The sequence below is a fragment of the Canis aureus genome, chromosome 7, assembly GCF_053574225.1.
Source record: "Canis aureus isolate CA01 chromosome 7, VMU_Caureus_v.1.0, whole genome shotgun sequence".
Lineage (NCBI taxonomy): Eukaryota > Metazoa > Chordata > Mammalia > Carnivora > Canidae > Canis > Canis aureus.
The window spans coordinates 4,983,028-5,008,731 of record NC_135617.1 but is presented as its reverse complement, the minus strand read 5'-3'; the positions used below and the strand labels follow the sequence as shown (position 1 = coordinate 5,008,731).

General features: G+C 39.7%; 1 protein-coding gene across 3 annotated transcripts in view; it reads left to right on the top strand.

Annotated features, from left to right (window-relative positions):
- Positions 1 to 229: 229 nt before the first annotated feature.
- Positions 230 to 25,704, top strand: part of RPF2 (ribosome production factor 2 homolog) — a 40,638-nt gene continuing 15,163 nt past the window's right edge. Inside the window, exons 1-7 of one of the 3 annotated variants that reach the window (XM_077902760.1) lie at positions 230 to 382; positions 2,756 to 2,888; positions 5,734 to 5,771; positions 11,317 to 11,356; positions 16,043 to 16,124; positions 16,777 to 16,853; positions 23,640 to 23,739. In XM_077902760.1, the coding sequence (XP_077758886.1) occupies positions 360 to 382; positions 2,756 to 2,888; positions 5,734 to 5,771; positions 11,317 to 11,356; positions 16,043 to 16,124; positions 16,777 to 16,853; positions 23,640 to 23,739 (493 nt within the window). In that variant the 5' untranslated portion in view covers positions 230 to 359. The other 2 variants (XM_077902758.1, XM_077902759.1) reach the window with 2 other exon arrangements.

Genomic DNA, 25,704 nt, shown 5'->3' with positions numbered 1-25,704 from the left:
CGGCAATTCAAAAACGGGGCGGGGGGGAGGGGCTCGGCGGCGTTACTCTCTGCACATCCTCTACGAGCCCAGCTCGGCCTCGGCATTCCGAGGGACTCCCCGCAGGAGAACACCTCATTCCGCGTAGACGTCTACACGCCGGCGCGTGCTGGAAGCGGCTCCGCGCGGTGTCCCCGCGAGCGCCCACTTCCGGCGAGGAGCCCAGACCGAAATCTGTAACCAAGGGAACGGGGCGGCCCCCGGAAGTGGCGTGCCGCGCAAGTTCCGGTCCCGCCCGTTCCGGGGCGCTGGCCTATCGGGCGTGGCCGCGCGGCGCACGCGCACCCCTCCCCTCCCGCCGGGTCCGCGTGGCCGTAGCCATGGACGCTCTGGATCGAGTCGTGTGAGTGCGCTGGGGGCCCTCTCGGGGGTCGTTGGGAAGCGGGACTCCCGCGGGGGGAAGGAGGGCGGAAGCCTCCGCTCCGCCGGGCTGCCCCTCGCTCCTCCCGCTCTTTGGCAGTTGGGCGGGCCTGCGGCGGGCCGATGGGTGCCCTCGCCGGGAGCCCGAGAGCGCGCCCGGATGGTGGCCGCTTCCCTCCCGGCCGGCTGGAGACGCCCTGGCTTCCCGAGCGCTGTGAGGACGCGAGCGGCCGAGGCCTCGGGAGCCGACGGCGGAGGGGACGCTGCGGGTCCGGGCGCGGGTGTCAGGTGACTTTGGGCCCGAGGTCCCCCGCCCCCAGCCCTCGCGGACGTGGAGCCCTGATCGCGCTTCGTGGAGCCGCGAGCATTCCTGGCGGGGGTAGAGCCTTCGCTGCGCCGCACGCAGGAAAGGGCGCGAGCTTTTTCGTTCTCGGGTCGATGTTTGTTTTCCGCGCGTTCAGAAAATATTTATCGATCTCCTACATCGTCCCGCTGCTGCGTCTTGGGAGACGCCTGGGTCGAGACCCCATCAAAACGACAGATTCTTCTTTTGGTCATTAACTCAGAGATTTTTGCGCATCTTCTCTATGTCTGATGGGGGACAAGCAGCTGATCATAAATACATGTGATTTGCATTGGCTGCTGGCCAGGGACAAGTGACAGCTCACACGGAATATAGAGCATAGAGCCCTTTTTTCTTTTTGGTATAGACATACCAAACATTTCGTGATTTTTTTTTTAATTTTTTTTTTTTTTATTTATGATAGTCACAGATAGAGAGAGAGAGGCAGAGACACAGGCAGAGGGAGAAGCAGGCTCCATGCACCGGGAGCCCGATGTGGGATTCGATCCCGGGTCTCCAGGATCGCGCCCTGGGCCAAAGGCAGGCGCCAAACCGCTGCGCCACCCAGGGATCCCACATTTCGTGATTTAACACACCTGTGTCTTCATCAAACAGTACATGATTGGAAGCTTTATATTGTTTGACGCTTTATCTGGAGGAGAATTTTTTTTTTTTAAGGTTTTATTTATTTACTCATGAGCGACAGAGAGAGAGAGGCAGAGACACAGGCAGAGGGAGAAGCAGGCTCCATGCAGGGAGCCTGACGTGGGACTCGATCCCGGGACTCCTGGGTCACGTCCTGGGCCCAAGGCGGGCGCTAACCCACTGAGCCACCCAGGAATCCCCCTCTGGGTGGTAAATTAAGTATGTGTATGTTCTGTTTTTCTTTTTCTGCCCAAAGTGTCTACAGGACTGAGAAGGAGGTTGGAGGGTCATAGTTCCCTAAGAGAGGAGGAATTCTTTCAGTAGATGGGAGAGAACTGTTGGAAAAGCAAGATACACGGTGGAAGCAGAAGTGAAGCCCTTTTTCTGAAAACAGAAATGTATAAAAACATTCTATTCCTGCTGTCCCATCATAAAAATCAGGATAATGAATTTGTGGTCCCTTCATATTTTGCAGAGTGATTTGTCTAGATGAGTTTTCATATCTAGCTCATTTTGAAGATTGGCCTACTTGTGAATAGTGTGACCTTGGCCAAATTACCTCCCTGGCCTCAGTTGCCTCATCTGTGAAATGAAGATAAGTTTACCTGTGTCCTGGGATCTTGGTGAAGATAAGCATTAAGAGTGGCTCTATAAAATGATGAGTCATCATTATCCCCCCCTTTGGTGGCAATAATATTTGACTGTTTTGCCTGTGATGTTGGAGTGGGGTATTGTATACTTCCTGGTAAGGATTGTGGTCTTAAAACGGGACGGAAGATAGGCAGTTAGTAGCCTCTCTGTGTTTAGTGACTGCTCACAGATCGCTCTTTGGTGTGCAAGACTGCAGAAAAAATAATGCAGTAAAAATAGCCACAGGATTCATTAAATCTTTAAAGACATTTTTTTCCCTTTTCCTTTTTTTTTTTAAGATTTATTTATTTTTTCATAGAGAGCGAGAGAGAGGCAGAGACACAGGCAGAGGGAGAAGCAGGCTCCATGCAGGGAGCCGGACGTGGATCACCCCCTGGGCCCAAGGCAGGCACTAAACAGCTGAGCCACCCGGGCTGCCCACATTTTTTTTTTTTTTTAAGTTTAGAAAAAAGCAGTAATAAGAATTGCTGGGGATATAAAAAAAGGAAAGCCTTTTTTAAAAAACCAAAAGCTAATAAAATTAACAGTTAATAGTAACAACTAAAAACCCTCTACTAATATCTCCCTGAAAAGTGAGATTTTGTTTAATGGTAGAATCCTAACTGATAAATGTTATGTAATATTTGTTGGTTTTTAAGAATTTGCACCTTAGCCAAGTTGTGGTTTTGTACCATGAGGATAATGTTTTAAGTTATGAATTGTGATTTTTCTGAACAGAAAGCCCAAAACGAAAAGAGCAAAGAGATTCCTTGAGAAGAGAGAACCGAAACTCAGTGAAAATATTAAAAATGCAATGTTGATTAAAGGGGGAAATGCGAATTCAATGGTGACACAAGTACTTAGAGATGTGGTATGTATATATATACACTTATTTTTTTAATTTTTAAAAAAGATTTTATTTATTCATGAGAGACACACAGAGAGAGAGGCAGAGACACAGGCGGAGGGAGAAGCAGGCTCCAGGCTCACGCCCTGGGCCGAAGGCAGGCGCTCAACCACTGAGCCCCCCAGGTGTCCCTTATTTTTTAATTTTTAAAGATTTTATTTTTAAGTAATCTCTGCACCCACCAAGGGGCTTGAACTTAACAACCCTGAGATCAAAAGTTGCACAGTCTACTGACTGAGCCAGCCAGGCACCCCTGCCCACTTATTTTTCAGATGGTTTTGAAATTATTTTAGGAAGTTTTCAGCATAGTAGTTTAGGCTGCTGGAGAAATACATAGATAAGTTTGCCCTGTCCTAAGAACTGCTAGTCTTAGAGAAAATCTCAAGTTGGAGGTTATTTGCCTTGGCAGGACACTAACCACTGATTTTCCTTAAAGCAAATACTGTAGTTCCCTTAGTAAATTTCACCTGATTTAGATTACTAGAATTTGGCAATTTAAAGGAACATTTAAGGGACATACCTAGTTTGTGACCTGAAATAACTGCGTATCACTGTCTATTCCTTCAGCAATACCAAGTACTGTGCTAGGTGCTGAGGATTAATAGTTAATATAAGACACACCTATCCCTTCAATGAGCTTGATAAGGGAGACAGGCAAGTAAGAATTATAAACTATAGCATTGTGAATTTAGTGCTGCGGTGAAAGCATGTACAGGGTGGGATGGGAGGCAGAGTTAAAATCCCATAGGGGCAGCCACACACAGGTTGCGCTTACCAGAGGAGATACTTAAACTTCCTTTTGGAGAAGGAGTTAGAGCAAGTAGGAGGAGAGGGAGAGGAGGAGGAAGTCTTCCAGGGCTGAGGAAAAAACATGTGCGAAAGGGAATGTGAACGATCATGATGCATTTGGGGAACTGCAAATAACTGGGGATGGCTAAAGGAAAGTTGGCTCAGTGGAGCTAGAGGAACAGACAGGAACCAGATAGTACATGGAGTTTGAGCTTTGGTCTGAAAGCTCTAAGGAACCATTGAAAGATTGGAGATGACAGATATGATCAGCCCTTCTTTTTTTTTAAGTCTATTTTTTATTTTTTAAAGATTTTATTTATTTATTCATGAGAGAGAGAGAGAGAGGCAGAGACACAGGCAGAGGGAGAAGCAGGCTCCATGCAGGGAGCCCAACGTGGGACTTGATCCCGGAACTCCAGGATCATGCCCTGGGCTGAAGGCAGGCACTAAACCGCTAAGCCACCCGGGCTTCCCATGATCAGCCCTTTTAATCAGTTTGACCAGAGAAAACTGAGAGCAAACGTAGGAAACTGATTCAGCCATTGCTGTTATTGAGATCATGAGTATCTGGAGTGTGGTAGTGCCAGTGAAAATGAGAGATGATCGGAGAGACTGGATGTTGAGGGTAGAAGAGTGTGGCCATGGTGTCTGGATTGAATTCTTGAGTGGCAGTGCCAATTCGAGAATATACCAGGTGGAGCAGGTTTAGAGAGAGAAGTGATAATGTTCAGTTCAGGTCCTATAATTATAAGTGATGAAGATAAAAGTTTTATGTTTTTTTTCTACCTCCATAACCTGATTTTTAGCCCAGTTTGTGGAACATGGTAGATGCTCAACAAATGTTTAATCAGTGATTGAAAGGCACAAGTCTATGGAGACACCTAGTTGGTGGTTGAATATTTAGGCCTTGAATACAACAGGTTCTTTGAGTGAAATTAAGTAATTGAATAGATTTTTATACTTGACTAAACTCAAAAAGCTTGTTAAACACTATAGTTTGGATATCTGAATGTCTAATACATGCTCATCCTTTGTGTCAGTGTCATTGTGTTGGTAGGATTCTGGCCCTGTATTTAAGTAAGCCTTGGGAACAGAACAATATTACAGGTTATTGCAGTAGTTAACATTCATATTGATGATTCTTGAGTTGTCACTGTGGTAACGTGCATGACACCAAAGCAGGGAACCACTTGGTCAAGAATTATCAAAACTTGTAGTACTGAAGGGACACCTGGCTGACTTGGAAGAGCATTGACTCTTGATCCTGGTGTTGTGAGTTTGAGTCCCACGTTGGCTGTAGAGATCACTAAAACAAATAAAACTTAAGAAGATTTAGTACTTAAAAAGAGCTTTTACTGCTGAATTTCCCTTGTTCATCAATTCTGATTGTTGATGAATGATCATTTTTCTTTTCATTATTTCCCTTATTTACCCCTTTCCCTAATGCAAGGGGATGCCTTAAATCTTTTTTTATTCCTTATGGTAGAGCAGAACTGACCCTAAAGGTAATAAGTGATTATTAATGAATGAGTGGAAAGAAGTAAGAAAAAAATGAGGGTTCAGTGACAGGAATTTTTTAAAGGGCTGTGTTTTAAACTCCAACTAGCGTTCTGATTGTCATTTCTGGGACTCTTTCTCTGGTCTTCAGACAACGTTACTTCAACTCTTTCAGCCTTTCCTGATAGGATTTATTTTTTATATTTTCTTTTGCTTTTCTTTCTACTGTCAAAAGAGTTTGCCTGGAAAGAACGGAATGGGAATTTAAAGAAATGAAAGGAATTATTTGAGTTGTATAGATTTTTGAAAGGACGCAGAAACTTTGAGAAAGTCCAGTCTAAGAGGATATTAAGCTTATGTTGCAGGGTTATATAAGTGATTAAAAGGGAGCCAAGCAGAAGACATTAGAATAGGACCCTGGGACCCTGTGATCCTGTATAATGCCTGATACAATGCAATTTTACTTTTACTTCTGCTTTTCTGAATGTAATTTGTTTTGAAAGCTATAAATTATGTTTTACAGTATGCACTGAAAAAACCTTATGGTGTTCTGTATAAAAAGTAAGTACTGACTTATTTTAACTTACATTGTTCTATTATAAAAGTAACAGTTACCTTATGGGAGATTCAGAAAACTATTTTGTTTAAAAAATATGATAGTTCTTTATATATCTATTAGTATTTTTAAATTTTATTTTGTTCCAGTTTGTGTTTTTACTTGTATTAAATATGATTACATAGTTAGAATCTTAGTACATATATATTATTTTGAAACGATTATGGCCTTCCAGAAAAGTTAACAGAAATTAGTAGAGTTCTCATGACCTTCAGGCACTTAATGTTGCATCTTGTGTAACCATAGTTATCAAAAGAAATTAACATTGGTATAATAATGTACTTGATTTGGTTTGCACCAGTTTTTCCAGTAATATCCTTTTTCTCTTCCAGGATCCTACATTGCATTTAATTGTCATGTCTCCTTGCTCTCCCATTTGTGATAGTTCCTTAGTCTTTCCTTTTTTGATGACTTTGACAATTTTGATGAATACTTGTTAATTATTTTGTAAAATATCCCTCAATTTGATTTGTCTTAAATTTCTCATGAATAGATGGAGCCTTATGCATTTTTGGCAAGAATACCAGAAAAGTGATGTGCTTTTCTCAGTAAATTATAACAGGGAGCACAGGATATCTTATGCTGGTAGCATTAACCTTGGTTAAAGTGGTGTCTGCTTGGTTTCTCCACTATACATTAACTATTTTTCCTCTTATAATTAATAAATGTTTAGAGGAAATATTTTGAGACCATGCAAAGACTATGCAAATAATCCTTTCTCTCCACACTTTTTCTTATAAATTTTAGCATCCATCGATGGATCTTGTCTACAGAGGTGATTGCTCCTGGTGTTCTGATAGTGGTTTTCTATCTTCCTTGTTATATATTTATTGGTTGGAATTTTATGAAGAAAATCTCTCCTTTCTCCTTGTTGAATTACTCATTTATATTAGTGTGGATTTACAGTTATTTATTCTTTGGAGTTACAGTCCAACGTTATTATTTTGTTGCTCAACTTCTACATTTGGCCCTTGGGATCTCTTTCAGTTCGGCTCCTGTCCTCTTTCAATATGCTCCTTGTATTTGAGTACTTCCTTTCTGGTGCCACAAGATGCTCCAAGCTCATCTTTACTTTTTCTTTGTGGCAACCCTGAAATCAACCCCTTCTCTATGGAGACCTGTTTCTGTATATTGGAAATTGATAATTTAGAAATAAAGATCTGGGCACTAAGTATACTCTGTTGCTGTGGGAGTGTCATTGTCCCTAGATGCCTATGCATGCACACATCTAAATTTATATTTACCTATATTTGAAAAACTCTGAGTTCATACTGATACTTCCTGAAGAATCATGAGTTCATACTAATACTTCAGTTCCATTCCAATGCCACAGACTTCATTCCAGCCTTTCTTCTTTTCTTGTAACTTTTCTTCTTCTGACAGTAGGAAACTTGGCTTTCTTTATTGATAGTCCATATATATTTATTTGTATCATTTTAGTACATACATAGTTTCAGAATTTCTAGCCCTATAAGAAACAAATTAACAAAATAACTAGAGGATAAAATGTGTAAATAGTTCTTTTTAAGTTTAGAGTATCCAGTACAAATACTGTTTTCCAATGTAACATAAGTTAGGTTTTTTCTGCCTCTTTAATGTGTCTGTGTTGTTCCTTTAAAATACAGTTAGGGTCATTTATTATAGTTTGAATTCTGTTTTGGGTTTTTCTCCACATCCTGGTTGTTGTTTTTTAAGATTTTATTTATTTATTCATGAGAGACACACAGAGAGAGGCAGAGACATAGGCAGAGGGAGAAGCAGGCTTCATGCAGGGAGCTTAATGTGGGACTCAATCCAGGGACTCTGAGGTGTCCCTCCTGGTTGTTGTTTTAATTTACGTATGTAAAATTTACTCTGTGGTATACACTTTTATCGGTTTTGAAAAATGCATTGAACTGTGTCGGCCACTACAGTTCATGATACAGAAACAGTTCCATCATCCTGAAAAATTTTTTTTTAATTTTTATTTATTTATGATAGTCACACACACACACACACACACAGAGAGAGAGAGAGAGAGAGAGAGAGGCAGAGACATAGGCAGAGGGAGAAGCAGGCTCCATGCACCGGGAGCCCGACGTGGGATTCGATCCCGGGTCTCCAGGATCATGCCCTGGGCCAAAGGCAGGCGCTAAACCGCTGTGCCACCCAGGGATCCCCATCCTGAAAATTTTTTAGTGCAGTGTGCTCTTGTTGTCCTCCTCCTCCCCCTTAACCAGTGAACTGTTTTTCATCCTTATAGTTTTTCCTTTTTCAGAATGTTACATAAATGGAATCATATAGCCTCTGGAGTCTATCTTCTTTCATTTAACAAAATGCCCCCAAATTACCTGTGTTGTTGCCATATGTTAAATTTTATATTAAGCCTTTTTTATTTATATTGTAACTATTTTCCTATTGATAATTGATCCTTTAGGTATTATTTTCATTGCTAGTATAATGTCTATTAAGTGGTTACACTAAAATTTACTTGTAACTTACCTTAATTTGGGGGAATTTGGGTTTTTCTTTTTTGCTGTTCTTATAATGCTTAAATGACCATTTTTACAGGAATGAGTTATCCTTTTGAATTAGTTCCTATATGAGATTCTTAGACATAAAATTACCGGGTACAACTTCATGCCCAGTAGAGCATATTAATTATATTACTTTTTGAAAAGATTGTCCTTTTGGCAGAGTGCTATATACAAGTTCCATGGGCCATTACCTACTTCTGGTTTATTTATTTATTTATTTATTTATTTATTTATTTATTTATTTATTTTTTATTATTTTTTTAAATTTTTATTTATTTATGATAGTCACAGAGAGAGAGAGAGAGGCGCAGAGACACAGGCAGAGGGAGAAGCAGGCTCCATGCACCGGGAGCCCGATGTGGGATTCGATCCCGGGTCTCCAGGATCACGCCCTGGGCCAAAGGCAGGCGCCAAACCTCTGCGCCACCCAGGGATCCCCTGGTTTATATTTTTAAGCTAAGAAGTAAAAATCATACTTTGTTTAATCTGCATTTTCCATGTTTCCAACAGGTTATATTTGCTAATTTGTGAATTATAGTTTGCTATTAATCATAAATGCTGCAATAATTTTTCTTTGCCTTGCATCATTAAAAATAATACTTTTCTTCTATGAGAGTAATAAATATTTCTCTTAATTAGATTAATGTAATAATCACCCATAGCACTATGTACATTCTGACATATTTTTTCCTGTACATTTTTTCTTTTTTTCATTTGAGTATAGTTGACACACAATGTTACATTATTTTCAAGTGTAAAACCTAGTGATTTGACAAATGTGTACATTATGCTCTATACTCACTACAAGTGTAGCTATCTTCTGTCACTGTTATAATGTTTATGCTGTGTCTTTTATTTCTATGACTTTTTTTTTAATATTTTATTTATTCATGAGAGACAGAGAGAGGCAGAGACACAGGCAGAAGGGGAAGCAGGCTCCATGCAGGGAGCCCAATACGGGACTTGATCCCGGGACTCCATGATCACACCCTGGGCCAAAGGCAGGTGCTAAACCGCTGAGCCACCCAGGGATCCCCCCATGACTTTTTTTTTTTTTTTTTAAGATTTTATTTATGAGAGACACACAGGGAGAGGCAGAGACATAGGGAGAGGGAGATGCGGGCTCCCTACCGGGAGCCCGATGCAGGACTCAATCCCAGGACTCTTGGGATCCTGCCCTGAGCCGAAGGCAGACGCTTAACCACTGAGCCACTCAGGCGTTTCTATTTCCATGACTTATGGATTCCATAACTGGAAGCTGGTATCTCCCACTCCCCTTCATCCCTTTTCACATCTGTACAGATATTTCACGTCTTTACGTTAATTCTTTTTTAAAGATTTATTTATGTTTACATGTGTGCGTGCATGTGAACAAGGAGAGAGATGGAGGGAGAGGGGGAAAGAGAATCCTTAAAGCAGATTTCCCTCTGAGCATAGAGCCCGGGGTGGGGCTTGACCCTGGACCCTGAGATAATGACCTGAGCTGAAATCAAGAGTCGGCTGCTCAACTAACTGAGTCACCCAGGAGTCCCATTTTATTCTTTAAACAAAATTGAGATCATGTTATATATAGATTTTGCTTCCTAAAAATTATGAACTTTTTTAAATAAAAGATTTTATTTATTTATTCATGAGAGACACACAGAGAGAGAGAGGCAGAGACACAGGCAGAGACACACATACAATCTCAAGCACACTTACTGCTTCCCTGCAGGAAGCCCCATGTGGGACTCGATCCCAGGACTCCAGGATCATGCCCTGAGCCGAAGGCAGACACTCAGCCGCTGAGCCACTCAGCATCCCTGAACTATTTTATAGAAGCTTTGTTTACATGATTGGAAATCAAAAATTATAAGTGAAAATATACTCTTCTCAGAACAACTACGTCTCAGTTTATCATGTATTTTACCAGAATTTCTTTATGCATATTTAAGCAAAGAAAAAAATATATTTGTATTTCTTTCCTGTTTACTTGAAAAATAGCACGTTTTATTCACTGCTTCTTCAGTTCTACTAGGGTTCTTGGTCCAAAGCACCATTTATTTCTCTCTCTCCTGGATTTCTGTGATAGCTTCTTATTAACTCTTTCCAGTCTTGCCATACTACAGTGCATTCTCACACTGTGGACAGAACAGTCCTTTAAATAGAAAATTTGAGTCTGATCTTTTTTTTTTTTTATTTTTAAAGGTGAATTTATTTTATTTAAAGATTTTATTTATTTATTCATAGACACAGAGAGAGAGGCAGAGACACAGACAGAGGGAGAAGCAGGCTCCATGCAGGGAGGAGGATCTCCAGGATCACACCCCAGGCTGCAAGCGGCGCCAAACCGCTGCACCATCGGGGCTGCCCGAGTCTGATCTTTTTATCACTCCTTCCTGAAACTCTTTAGTGCTTCCTGTTACTCAATATCTACGTTCATTACCTTGACCAACAAGGCCCTATATCATCTGGGCCATGTCTACATCTTTGATCTCATGCCCCACCATTTTCCCTTTGGACACCAAGCTTCAGTGATACTCTCCTTCTTTCCATTTCTTGAATAGTCTAGGCTTGTTTCCATCTCAGGATATTTGCTTATTCTGTTCATTCTTCTTAGAATGTGCTTAGCCTCAAAACTTTTCAACAGCATATTCTTCATCTATCAAATCTCAGCTCAAATATTCATTTTCTACTCTTCATAACAGACTACCCTATTTAATTTTGTCACTACAGTTACTACTTTTTGAAATTTAATTTTTCCACTAGAATGCTCCATGAAAGCAAGAATCTTGTTTGTTTTCTAGGATCCTTAGCTCTTATAACAGTGCCTGGTACGTGATAGGTACTAAATACATGTTTGAATGAATGAATATCCCTCCAGTTTCATTTTTGATCATCTGAACATAAAATTATCTTAATATATTACTTAATTGTTATGGGTGAATAGCTTAAGATTATTGAAATTAAGGTAACCTTTTAAAAATATTCTTAGGAAAAACATTACAAGACCATTTGAGGATCAGACATCATTGGTGAGTACAACAATCTTTTTGTTTGTTTTTTATTTTAGGGCACATGGAGGGAGGGTAGGACCAGAGGGAAAGGGAAATACAATCTCAAGCACACTCCAAGATGAAGGCAGACCCCAATGCAGGGCTTGATCCCATGACCCTGAGGTCACAACCTAAGCTGAAACCAGGAGTCAGTCACTTAACTGTGCCATCCAGGCACCTCAAGAATCTTTCTGATTTAAGAGAGCATATAAATAAATGATTACTCAAACTAATTACTACTCCTTTGGTATTCCTAATTTGTGATGTTTTGAATTAGAAATCATCCTATATGAGGTAATTTTACTACAAAGTGGAGGAGAAATAAGATATTTATTATTTTGAAATAAGACTTATACTTTCAAAAATATGACTATAGATCTTACATTTCACTATGACTAGTATTACTATTCACTGCTTGCAAATACATTCACAATTTTTAAAAATTGAATTATATTTTATGTGTATAATTAGTAGATTATCTAAAGGAAGCTTGTTACAGGTCTTTTTATAAAGCAGGTTTTATTTTTCAAAACCTGACTTCTTTCTTTGGGTATTTTTAGAACAAGGAATGCTGCTTGAACTGTTGCTAACAGTTGTCAGTTGTTTACTAATTGAATTCCTTTTTGAGTGTATTGGCAACCAAACTAAATGAAAAAAGCTAGTGAATGAAATTAGAAGATAAAGAATAGTGTATAGTAAATAGTGAATAGTGAATGATGGACTTTGTGCATGTGATTTTATTGCTTCCTTTTAAAGTAAATCTTAAGGGAATAAGTGGGTTAAAATAAATTGAGCTTAAAAAAGTCAGAATGGGAGATGCCTGGCTGGCACAGTCAGTAGAGCATGTGACTCTCTTCTTTTTTTTTAAATTTAATTTATTTATTCATGAGAGATACAGAGAGAGAGGCAGAGACAGAGACAGAAGCAGGCCCTCTGCAGGGAGCCTGATGAGGGACTCCCATCCTGGACCAGGGATCATGCCCTGAGCCAAGGGCAGATGCTCAACCACTAAGCCACCCAGGCGTCCCGAGCATGTGACTCTTGATCTCTGGGTTATGAGTTCAAACCCCACATTGAGCCTAGAGCTTACTTTAAAAAAAAAGGAAAGTAAAAGATACTGAAAAAAAATCAGAATGGAATTATGTTCTCCTAAGGGGAACACCATTACTTATTTGTTTTTCCTTTTAGTTAGTGAATTTCTTTTATTTCTTTATTTAAATACTTACTTTAGAGAATGCGTGCGCAGGTACGCACATGTCGGGGAGGAGTGGAGGGAAAGAATCCTCAAGGAGACTCCCTGCTGAGCATACAGAGCCCACCACAGGGCTCCAGCCCAGGATCCTGAGATCATAACCTGAGCTGAAATCAAGATTCAGATGCTCAAACGACTGAGCCACCCAGGCACCCCTGGTTAGTGAATTTAGAAGAAAGAACTTTTGAATAGAATCTTAGTAATTAATTAGAAGGCAAAATTGGACATCTTAATTCCAATGTAGCAACTAACTACTAATTAAAAATTATAACTTTTTTTAAGAAAAATCAATATTTAGTTTTTGAAAAAAAATTTTTTTTCATTTTATTTATTTGAGAGAGCACAAGCAGGGAAAGGGGCAGAGGGATAAGCAGACTCCCCACCAAGCAGGGAGCCTAATTTAGGGCCTGACCCCAGGACCCCAGGCCCATGACTTGAGCCAAAGGCAGATGCTCAACTGACAGAGCAACCCAGGTACCCCAATATTGAGGGGTTGTTTAAAAGATTTTTATTTATTCATTCATGACAGAGAGGCAGAGACATAGGCGGAGGGAGAAGCAGGCTCCATGTAGGGAGCCTGATGTGGGACTCGATCCTGGGACTACAGGATTATGCCCTGAGCCGAAGGCAGATGCTCAACCACTGAGCCACCCAGGTGTTCCAATATTCAGTTTTTTACAAAATTACTTTCATTGTAGTTTTGAGTTTTCAGTCATTTGTTGAAGAGATTATGAAATTGAAAGTAAGGGCTCTAACCCAAAATTCTGTCTCTCATATACTGCTTATCAAGGGCTTGTTTTGTCTAGGCACCATGATGCTTTTAGTTGAGTGATCACTTTGTAGCAGTGATGTGATGTAGAATTTGTAGCATTCTGTACTTCCTTTTCTTTCTTGTTTTCTTTTTAAAAGATATTTATTTATTCATGAGAGACACACACACACACACACAGAGAGGCAGAGACATAGGCAGAGAGAGAAGCAGGGAGCTTCGGGACTTGATCCCCAGACCTGGGATCTCACCCTGAGCCAAAGGCAGACGCTCAACCACTGAGCCACCCAGGCATCCCCGTACTTTTTTCTGTTTTTTTTTGTTTTTTTTTGTTTTTTTAAGATTTTATTTATTTATTCATGAGAGGCAGAGAGAGAGAGGCAGAGACACAGGCAGAGGGAGAAGCAGGCTCCATGCAGGGAGCCCGATGCAGGACTTGATCCCTGGACCCTGGGATCATGCCCTGAGCTGAAGGCAGACACTCAACCATTGAGCCACCCAGGCGTCCACCTGTATTTCTTTTTCAATACAGTTTTGAGGGCAGCCTGGGTGGCTCAGTGGTTTAGTGCCGCCTTCAGCCCATGTCGTGATCCCGGGGTCCTGGGATCGAGTCCCACGTCAGGCTCTCTGCATGGAGCCTGCTTCTCCCTCTGCCTGTGTCTTTGCCTGCCCCCCCCCCTCTCTCTCTGTCTCTCATGAATAAATAAATAAAATCTTAAAAAAAAAAATCTAGTTTTGATACGACAGCTTTTCTTACACTTGAAATTGTGAGTTTTCCTCTCTTTCATCTCCCACTTCCAGAGATAGCAGATATTTCACTGGACATAGAAAATCTCAGATTACTAGAACTCAGAATGGCTGTGGAAACAGTGGTCATGTTGGAAATGTGGTTGAATTCCTCCTCCTGACCATGTATCCCTCCAGTAGCACTTTTTTTTTCCAGTAGCACATTTCTTATACTACGATCTTGGAACTGCTTTAGAACAGAGTTGGCAAATTTGTGGGCCAAATCCCTGTTTCTGTGAGATATATAAACTACGAATAATTTATATATATATATTTTTTTAATTTTTATAATTTTTATATTTTTAAAGGGTTTCTTTCTCTTTTTTTAGGGTTTCTTTATTTAAAAAAAGCTTGTAAAAGGCTTAAAAGTATTTACTGGCCTTTTGCAGATAATTTGACAATGTTTTCTCTAGTTTGAACAAAAACTGGACTTCTTATGGAGAACAACAACAGATGAGTACTATAGTTATGTGAGAGGTAGCTCATGGATGGCTTTGGGGTGTTAGTGATAGTAAGAATGTAAAAAAAAAATTTTTAAGAAAGCATTTTCATTTATTTGGACACTTAAATTTTTTTTTTTTTTTAAGTGGGTTCCACACTGGGCAGACTAGAGCCCAGTGTAGGGCTTGAACTCCCGACCCTGAGATCAAGACCCAAGCTGAAGTCAGGAGTTGGACATCAACTGACTGAGCCACCCAGGCACCCCTAAGAATCCTTTTTTGGAATGCCTGCTTTGTACTAGACACAGGATAAGGTACTTGCCCATATGACTTTCATGTGGCCTTTGCAGATTTTTGTAGGAAGGTCTTATTGTCTGCGATTTACACATGATAAAACTAATTCTTAGAAAGGTTGACCAGATCTGACAGTAAATGGCAGAGCCAGAATTCTTGGACTTTCTGACTCTACATCCTCTATATCAGGTGGATAGGCAGGTTTGGTAGTTTTTTGCCCTGTTTGCTTCTGCTTAAACACTGGAATGAATGAAAACCAAACTAGGAGTCCACACCCCAGGGAGTCTTGTAACCTGTAAAGAAAACTTGAGGATTATGATCGTTTCATCTAGAGTTAGAGGTTTAGGGACCCCTGTGTGGTTCAGTCGGTTAAGGTCTGCCTTCAGTTCAGGTCATGATCTCGGGGTCCTGGGATTGAGCCCCACACCGGTCTGTGCTTAGTGGGGAGTCTGCTTCTTCCTCTCCCTCTGCTCTTCTTCCCTGCTCATGTTCCCCCCCACCTTGCTCTCACTTTCTCAAATAAATACATTTTTAAAATCTTTAAGAAAAAAAAAGTTTTAGGCTTTTTGAACCCTGAAGTGTCCCTATTCATGTGTATTTTAATGCATGGTAAGATGTACCATTGATGATAGCAGTAATGTCTAATGAATAAAGGCGTTCATTCAACAAATGAAATAGTGTGTTAATCCAAAGCTGCATAGTTGAAAATAGTCTCATTTAATTTATTAACCTAAACTTTCCAGTATATTTTTAGTCTTCAATTTATATATTTTTCTTAGGTACCTCAAATCAGAAAAATTGAAGTAAAAAGCTAGAAATAAAGTCCTTTTCTATTGTTTATTCCTATCTAGTTCATTAAGTATTCATTACTGTTTTTATTTTTATTCTTTTTAAAGATTTTTTATTTATTTATTCATAGACACAGAGAGAGAGGCAGAGACACAGGCAGAGGGAGAGAAGCAGGCTCCATGCAGAGAGCTTGACGTGTGACTCGATCCCGGGTTTCCAGGATCACGCCCTGGGCTGCAGGCAGCACTAAACCGCTGAGCTACCGAGGCTGCCCTCATTACTGTTTTTAAAGTTCTTATATTAATGCATTAACTGGAGTTTTTTTGGTTTTACAGGAATTCTTTTCAAAGAAGTCAGATTGTTCTTTATTTATGTTTGGCTCCCATAATAAGAAGCGGCCAAATAATCTAGTAATAGGTAAATATCATTTACTTTATAAATACTGTTATTTACAGCTTGTGACTCAGAATAATTGATGGTATTGCGGGTTCAGGAGTAACAAGTGAGTGCTAAGCTAGTTTTTTAACATTTCTTTGTGAAAATGTTTCCTTTTTTCTCTCTCTTTTTTTTTTTCCTTCTTGTGACTTTGAATAAAATTTTTTATCTACCAGACTGCAGGTAAAGAATAGGCATGTAAATACTACTTCACCTAAATTTGCAGAAATTTTCCTAATATAAAACATATGTACCTCTTAAATCAGTGTTAGAGAAAAAAACAAAGTAGTACACCTAGCCATATAAATTAACCCTTCCCTGGTAAGTATTGACACTTGGTCTGGCATAGTCACTGGTGTAAGCAAGTCCCTTTCCCTCTGTGGGCCTTTATTTACTCATAAAATAAGGGAGTTTGGTTAAATGATTTTTAAGATTCTTTCAAGGCCAAGACTGCAACAATTTATTTATTCTAGATAGAATTGAAAGTTTAAGAAAGAGGGAACATATTTGGTGGGGCCTAAGAAGAAAAAAAGAGGCAGATTCTAACATTTTGAACATGCCAGTTTGAACATACCATTAAAGTTGGATGTTTGGGAAAAATAAATGCTAACAAGAAAATGTATTTTCCTTCGAGGTCGTATGTATGATTACCATGTGCTGGATATGATTGAATTAGGTATCGAGAAGTTTGTCTCTCTAAAAGATGTTAAGGTAAGATAGCATAAAAGTAAAAAGCATTTTGTAATATTGCTCTTGGGCAGTAGTGACATCTTGTGGTGAAGAGTACTGTTACAGTTGTGTAACTTAAATAAGAATACTATTTTTATTCTGTGCTCGGAGATTAAAAAAAAAAAAAGCGAGTTTCATTTTATCTTTTAAAATAAGGTCTGTTGGGACTCCTGGGTGGCTTAGTGGTTGAGCATCTGCCTTCAGCTTGGGGCATGATCCCAGGGTTCTGGGATTGACTCCCACATCGGGCTTCCCACAGGGAACCTGTTTCTTCCTCTGCCTGTGTCTCTGCCTCTCTCTGTGTGTCTCTCATGAATAAATAAATTTTAAAAAATATATATTTTTAAAATATATCTATATCTATATATAGAATATAATACATATGGGGATCTCTATATTTAAAATATATCTATATTTATCTATCTATATATATAGAATATAATACATATGGGGATCTCCTGACAGACTTCAGAGTGATTATTAACTCTTGTCTGGGCCCACAGTTTACATGCTATCCTCTCTCTCTGAATTGTCACAGAACCTATTTTATGGAATTTCAGAAATACCAGAGTTTTAAAAGTGAGCCCCGTTTGAAACCTAGGATACTTTAGCTGATCCTACAGTAAGGCTGCTGGCCACCAGAATGCTAGTTCAGTACTTAAGTTTTGCATCTTTGTGACTCCTTTGTTTGAATGTTATTATAAAATAGAAGGTAGTAAATAGTCTTAGAAAGGCAAGAAAACTGTCCTGATTTTGCTTCTGGGTCCAGTCGGGGTTTCTGCTCTCTCAGAATTCTGCTTCTGGCTTCTGTTCCATCAAATAGTTACTTCATTTAGATTTAGGAGGTACCCTGTGTAAGCCTGAAATTACTTTCCCTATTAGGTAGATTTGGGGATTAAGCCACAGAGGAATTCTCTTGGTGACCTGGAGTCATACATGTAGTAAATGGTATAACCAGAGTGTTGAAAGAATACATACTGAATTTTGTAATGGAAAATTACATAATTGTTCTTATTTGTGGGTCTTTGAGGGTCATGGTATAGTTGGGAATTATAAAATATATAAAATATATAATTAATATATAATTAATTGTAAAATAATAAAATATATAATTTTACTCCTTTGCCTAGGCTCCCTTAAAAAGAGGACTGCCTTCCAAGTTTTCAGTGGGTTTGAGAAAGGCTCTTACCAGTTCCTTACTTAGCGACAGCAGCTTCTTCAGGTACAAGGTAGAACAGTGGCCTGAGATTAGATTTAGAGACAGAATGTTTGGGTTGAAAGCTTGTGTTTGCCATTTAGATGATTTTTTGTGACATGACAAATCAGTTACTTCCTTGACCTTCAATCGCAATCAAGTATTAAATAGGTATATAACAATATCAGGCGCACCTGGGTGGCTTAATCAATTGTCCAACTCTTGATTTCTGCTCAGGTCATGATCTCAGGATCGTGAGATCAAGCCCCTTCAGGCTCCATGCTCAGTGGGGAATATGCTTGAGATCCTCTTCCTCTGCCCCTCCTCATACTCTCCCCCTCTCTCAAATACATAAATAAATCTTTAAAAAAATTAAATAGATATAACAATATCAAATGAGATGATATATGTGAAAATGCTAATCAGTGAAGATGATACTTTGGAAGGTGTTTGGTAAAGTGTGTAAACTGATGCTTTATTATGGTGGGAGCTATCATTTTATTACAGCTTATCTTTAGGGCAATTCATGACTCCTTGGAGATGAGCACTATATCCCCATTTCACCTTCACTGTTGCTAACTTGGTCACCAGTTAGTGGGGTGTGAGCACTGGCTGATTATGCATGCCAACTCCTCCACTCTTTGCATTTCACTTCCTAAGCAAAGAAATACTTCCAATACCGTGTAGCTTCTATATCAGACCACAGAACTATTATTGTCAGATCTTATTCTTAACAAGAGCCATTTAAATTGAATACTAAGTGTTCACTTGTGAAGCATATCCATAACTGTAAAAGTCACTATGCTTACATTGGCAGTTTCTACACAGACTATTATTTTAAGTTTATTTTTTTTAATTCTTACATTTTATTTATTTATTTATTTATTTATTTATTTATTTATTTATTTAAAGATTTTATTCATTTATTCATGAGAGACAGAGAGAGAGAGGCAGAGACACAAGCAGAGGGAGAAGCAGGCTCCATGCAGGAAGCCTGATGTGGGACTTGATCCCGGGTCTCCAGGATCAGGCCCTGGGCTGAAGGCAGGCACCAAACCTACTGAGCCACCCAGGGATCCCTGATTTTATTTATTTATTTGAGAGAGAGAGACAGAGATAGCAATACAGATGGTGAGAGACAGCATGAGCAGGTAGGAGAGGAGAAGCACTCCCCTATGAGCAGGGAGCCTGATATGGGGCTCCATCCCAGAACCCTGGGATCATGGCCTGAGCCGAAGGCAGATGCTTAACCGACTGCACCACCCAGGTGCCCCTTTACTTATTTATTTGAGAGAGAAAGAGAGAGCATGAGCAGGGGGAAGAGGGAGAGGGAGAAGCAAGCTCCCCACTGAGCAGGGAGTAGGACACAGGACTCTATCCTGGAATCCTGGAGTCATAACCTGAGCAAGCCAAAGGCAGATGCTCAACTGACTGAGCCGCCCAAGTACACCCCCGCTCCCCCCCGCCCCGCCGGACTACTAGCTAGACCTTCACTTTCACCTCATTATTCCATTATAGCCTTCCATTTTTAGTTTGTTTTGGAATTGCATGTTACATTATCTCTTTTTCACATTTACCTCCTTATTTTCAAGACCTCTCCACCAGTATTTCTTTTTTCACTTGCCTGTTTTTATTGCCAGGCCAAACCTCATCCTCCTATTTACTCTCAAGCAACAGGTGATTCAATTCTACCAGGAAATTGAGTCATTCTAGGAATCTATGTTCTAAGATGTGGCCAAACTTCTAGGGATGGTTATTTTATGTAAAATTAGCCTTAATGAATGAGATGATTAAAATTTAAGGCTAGTTGGTTTTATTTTAGATAGGATAAGATATATATTGCAGGTGCCTGGGGACATTTTATTTCGTAAGTATGTATATGATTTATTAGAATTATTTCCTTTTTTCTGTTAAAAAAAAAGCTTAATTCAGGGGCAGTAGGTTGGCATAGTAGGTTAAGCATCTGACCCTTGATTTCAGCTTAGACATGATCTCAGGGTTTTCAGATTGAGCCCCACATTGGGCTCCATGCTCAGCGCAGAGTCTGCTTAAGTTTCTCTCTCTCCCTCTGCCCTTCACTGTGTATGTTTGCTTGTACTCTCCCTTTCTGTCTCTCAAATAATCTTTTTAAAAAACTTAATTCAGACTGTTAGTTCAAGAATGTCACATAATTACGATGTTTTTAGTTTATTATAGTCATAGTACTAATATAGTGTTTTGAATTTTTAGTGCCTTCCAGACTATTCAGATAAAGCTCATCTGTTGTAGTTTCTTCTAGTTCTGGGTTTTCACACTGTGAAAAATATTAGTGACCGAAATGTTAAATACTGTTTCATATAACTTGTTAGTTATATTTTTTTGATGTGTATTCTGGGTCATAGAATGATGCTTATCACTACACATTGTGGTCAGGATGTTGTGTCACTCTCTCCTACCGTCTGTACACTTAACAGGCCCCATAGACCTGGGAGCAGGAGCAGCTGGGAAAGGGTGGCACAGACAGTAAGTGGAAGAATCACTGGGTCTGGTGGGTCCACTCAGGCCCCAGATCACACAGACAGATCTTAGGCACACGTCCTAAGTGTAGAGAGTTAAGGTTCAGAGTTTAAAGCAGAGAATGTCAAGAAAAGTCATGGTGAACAGGGAAGCAACAGGTGACATCTGGTCCTAGGGCAGAGGATGTTTGTTTCTTGTCTGTTTCTAGATTTGTACAGTCCTTAATTGGAACCAGAGTAGAGGTGCTTAGAATCAATGGAAAGTTCAGACTAACACCCATTCGCCTTCATAAACTCATCATTCAGTTAAATAATTTTTTCTATTAGATTTTTTTCTTTTATTTTGGTGGCTTTTAAAGGTTTTTATTATTCATATCACATTCTTTGTATACAAAATCCCAAACTGGTGAAAATCTTTTATAGTAAGAGCTTCAACCATGTTGAGTAAGGATTGCCCATACTATAGGTTGTATGAAATTCTGTTACTTCATGTGAATGTTTAGTTGGTTGTTTACATTAGCTTTCATTTAAAAATACTGTTTATATGATGCAGTAGGAAAGGCAACAGTGGTAGTAAATAATTTAAATAAATAATTAACTCTGGGATGCTGGCTCTTAAAGGGCTATGTATGTTTTGCAGCAGTTTTAGCTTTTTATTTTATTCTTAGTATAGAATAATGTTAAAAAGTAGCCTGTGTCATTCTTGGACCACTAATTCATTTGCAATGTGAGGGAATGAAACAAAAAATTATATTTTAGCTTAAAAGTTGAAAATACAGTCTTAAGTCTTTAGCTTTTATTCTCTGTTCATAAATATAGTTTTAGGATAGTCAAAATATGAGAACGAGTCACTATAAGTATTGACTACTTACAAAATAATTTTAATTTTTTGGGAAGAGTATTAAGTCGCTTTTTTTTTTTTAAGTCACTTATTGATTACACATGATAATGGACGATACACAAGCTTTAATCCTATCTATAATTTTACCTGATACCATAATTCGATTTAGATATATTGCATAGGATGTGTCAAAATCATAATAACCAAATAAACTCCAGGACTTTGCTTGGGCCACCTTTTGAACGGTGAACTCCAGGTCACAACGCATTAACTGTCAGTTCACCTACACTGAGGTTTGTGGAGACGGTGGCTTCTGTGCCCAAACAGGTTGCAAATAAATTTAGGATGGAACCTGGCGTCACCCTGAAGGAATTCTAACTTTGCACTGGTTGGGTAGTTTACCAAGATAGTTTCAGAGCAGACTAACTTTACACGGCACATTTTTTAAAAAGACACATTTACTCAGCGTCATGATCAGACTTACCACATTTAGCAATCAACAGCATGAGTGCAAAAAAAAAAAAAAAATCTACATTAAAACCCTTTGTTGCTGGGCAGCCCCGGTGGCACAGCGGTTTAGCACCGCTTGCAGCCCGGGGTCTGATCCTGGGGACCCTGGGTCGAGTCCCACATCAGGCTCCCTGCATGGAGCCTGCTTCTCCCTCTGCCTGTGCGCGTCTCTCTCTCTCTCTCTCTCTCTCTCTCTCTCTCTCTCTGAATAAATAAATAAAATCTTAAAAAAAAAATATCTTTGTTGGAATGCTTTACATTTTCCACAGAACAGAAACTAACCTGTTACACAATTATTCACAAATACTGTCCTCGAGTTTTTTTTGCCCATACGCATGAGTAGTGTCTGAATATCTCTTTTTTTGTAGCAGCTACACCCTGCCACCACTATGCTTGGCCGAGTTCATAGATCTGTTGTAACCTGTAGCTTCCCTGTCGGTTCTTTGCCTCCTGTTAAGGTTTGTTTCCTGGCAGTAATTAAAACCTTCTGTCACTGCCATAGCTGCTGCTGCTGCTGGAACCACTGTAGCCACCCTGGTTTTGTGGTTTGGCAAAGTATTGGCCTCCACCACCATAGGGGCCTGAGCTTCTGCCTCTAGAATTTCCTCCTTTCATGGGTCTAACAATTGCCAGAATCATTATAGCTTCCACCATCTCCCATCATTGTTGTTCCCATCATTATCAAATCTGTTAGAGCCATCCTCCTGCCACCATATCCACCACTACCTCGACTGCCACTAAAGCCACCTCACCCAGTGAAGTTCCCTCCACGACCAAACTTGTCATTCCCACCAAAACCACCTCCACGACCACCACCAAAGTTTCCAGAACCACTTCGACCTCTTTGGAGGAAGCACTAGCCATCTCTTGCTCAGATAGGGCTTTTCTTACTTCACAGTTGTGGCCATTCACAGTCTGGTGTTTTTGAATGTAATTGTCTACAGAGTCATGGTCATCAAATGTTACAAAAGCAAGACCTCTTTTTTTGCTACGGCCTCAGTCATGTCATGATCTCAGTCACTTCAATTTTCCCATACTGTTCAAAATAATCTCTTAGATGATGTTCTTGAGTGTCTTCTTTAATGCTACCATCAAAAAGCTTTTTCGCAGTTAAGTGGGCTTTGAGAATCTTCTCTTGAGATGTCCCTCTTTGGTCCCGCAACTCCTCCATCCACTTGGTGTGGTCTTGCATTCATGGCTGCATCCACCTCCTCCACAAAGGCATAGGTGACCAAAGCCTCTGGAGCGCGTGATGTTTGGATCCCTCGTTACACACAGTCTGTAAGCATTCCCCATTGCTCAAAATGGCTCCTCAGACTTTCATCAGTTTATTTATTTTTAAAGATTTTTATTTATTCATTCATGAGAGACACAGAGAGAGGCAGAGACACAGGCAGAGGGAGAAGCAGGCTCCATGCAGGGAGCCCGACATGGGATTTGATCCCGGGTCTCCAGGATCACGCCCTGGGCTGAAGGCGGCGTTAAACTGCTGAGCCATCAGGGCTGCCCTCATCAGTTCTTTTAAAGCTCAAACCTCTTACAGAGATTCTGAAGCTGCTCAGACTCTTTGGGAGATGCTGACTTAGACATGACAGCAATGGGAGAGGAGACTTGAACAAAGGTTACTCAGTGGCGTCCACCGCCATAGAGGAAGTATTGACTACTTTCAAATCAGCTTATAAACAATTTAGAGTTGATAATTATATAATTTTTTTTTCATTTCCTAGAATAGTAAATGTCCCGAGGGAACAAAACCCATGTTAATATTTGCTGGTGATGATTTTGATGTAACAGAAGACTATAGAAGGCTGAAAAATCTTCTTATTGGTAAGCATTTTAGTACTTCTTAGCCCCAGGGTACCTGAGGTAGGCAATCTAGGGCTGTCATTGGTAGCACTTTGCCACTTGACTGTAGATACACAGCTTTTTCTTTATTATGATCTCTTTCTTTTTTCCCCGTTTTCATTATTTACTTTATTCCCCACTAGGAGCAGGGGAGAAGTTAAGGGATTCTTTACTGCATAGACCATTATTATTTTTTGATGTTATAGTAACTTCAGTATCAACCTATTTATAAAGTGTTTTATGCTTTATGAAATGCTTATACCCATTTCCCATCATTATTCATCATTAAAGTAAATTTAGAAAATTGAAAAGTTAAATTTTAAGATAATTATATATCATCTGCTTTGAACTCAAAAGCCTCTATTAATTTTTTAATTTTTCTTAGTCTTATTTTTCTTAGTCTGGGCTTTTTACACTATAACTCTTTATAACTTAGTTTTGTTTTGCCTTTTCTAATCTCTCCTAATTTCCTCCCTCCTTTTTCCATTTAAAAAGTGGCTTATTAAAAAAAAAAAAAGTGGCTTATTCAAAATATATTAGGTACATTCCTATTTTTTTTTTTTTTTTTCTGATTTCATTCTTATTTACCTAATTTCTTTGATTCTTGCAAGTTTCAGATCAAGTTTCTTCCCTGGAAACCTTCAGTGACTTCCCAGCTCTTTTTCTTTTTTTTTAAGATTTTATTTTTTATTTATTATGAGAGGAACGAAGGGAGAAGCAGAGACGTAGGGAGAGGGAGAAGTAAGCTCCCTGCAAGGAGCTCGAGGTGGGACTCAATCCCAGGACCCCAGGATTTCGCCCCGAGCCGAAGACAGATGCTCAACCACTGAGTCACCCAAAAGTCCTGACTTCCCAGCTTCTTTTATCTCATTATCATTGTCATCCCTAAGTGCTAGGCGTGTACTAGGTACTTTATATGTAGCTTGATTTTCATAAGCTTTATTCTCATAATCTTGTAAGGTTGTCTTACAGGTTACTTAGTTACCGTTGTTCCTAATGATTTATGTATTGACTGTATCTTTTCCTAAGTGTTCAGAAGTCACCTTAAAATCCAGCATATAGTTATTGTCATTGTCTGGGATTGACATTAAGTTTATCTTTTTTTTTTTTAATTTTATTTATTTATTCATGATAGTCACACACAGAGAGAGAGAGAGAGAGAGAGAGAGAGCAGAGACATAGGCAGAGGGAGAAGCAGGCTCCATATAGGGAGCCTGACGTGGGATTCGATCCCGGGTCTCCAGGATCGCGCCCCGGGCCAAAAGCAGGTGCCAAACCGCTGCGCCACCCAGGGATCCCAAGTTTATCTTTTTTTTTTTTTTTTTTAATTTTATTTATTTATGATAGTCACACAGTGAGAGAGAGAGAGAGGCGGAGACATAGGCCGAGGGAGAAGCAGGCTCCATGCACCGGGAGCCCGATGTGGGATTCGATCCCGGGTCTCCAGGATCGCGCCCTGGGCCAAAGGCAGGCGCCAAACCGCTGCGCCACCCAGGGATCCCCAAGTTTATCTATTTTAGATCACTTTTTCTCCCCTTTATTGAAAAGCTGCCATTATTGTTCTCTAATTTCTTAAAGGTTGCTAATATTAATCCTACTTAAAATTTTGTGATCACATTTGCCAGCTCTTTTCTAACTCTGGAGGGTAATTTAGTTTGTCCCTAGGGATATAAACTCTTCTGATATGCTAACATTTTTTTCAGGTTTAAATAATTTATTCCATTTGAGTTTTTCTTGCACCATTCTTACAAGCTTTGCTGCAGTGTTTTAGTTGCACTTCTTTTGGCTTTTTTTTTTATAGGCATTTTTTTTTTTAAAGATTTTATTTATTTATTCATGATAGTCACAGAGAGAGAGAGAGAGAGAGGCAGAGACACAGGCAGAGGGAGAAGCAGGCTCCATGTAGGGAGCCTGACATGGGATTCGATCCCGGGTCTCCAGGATCGC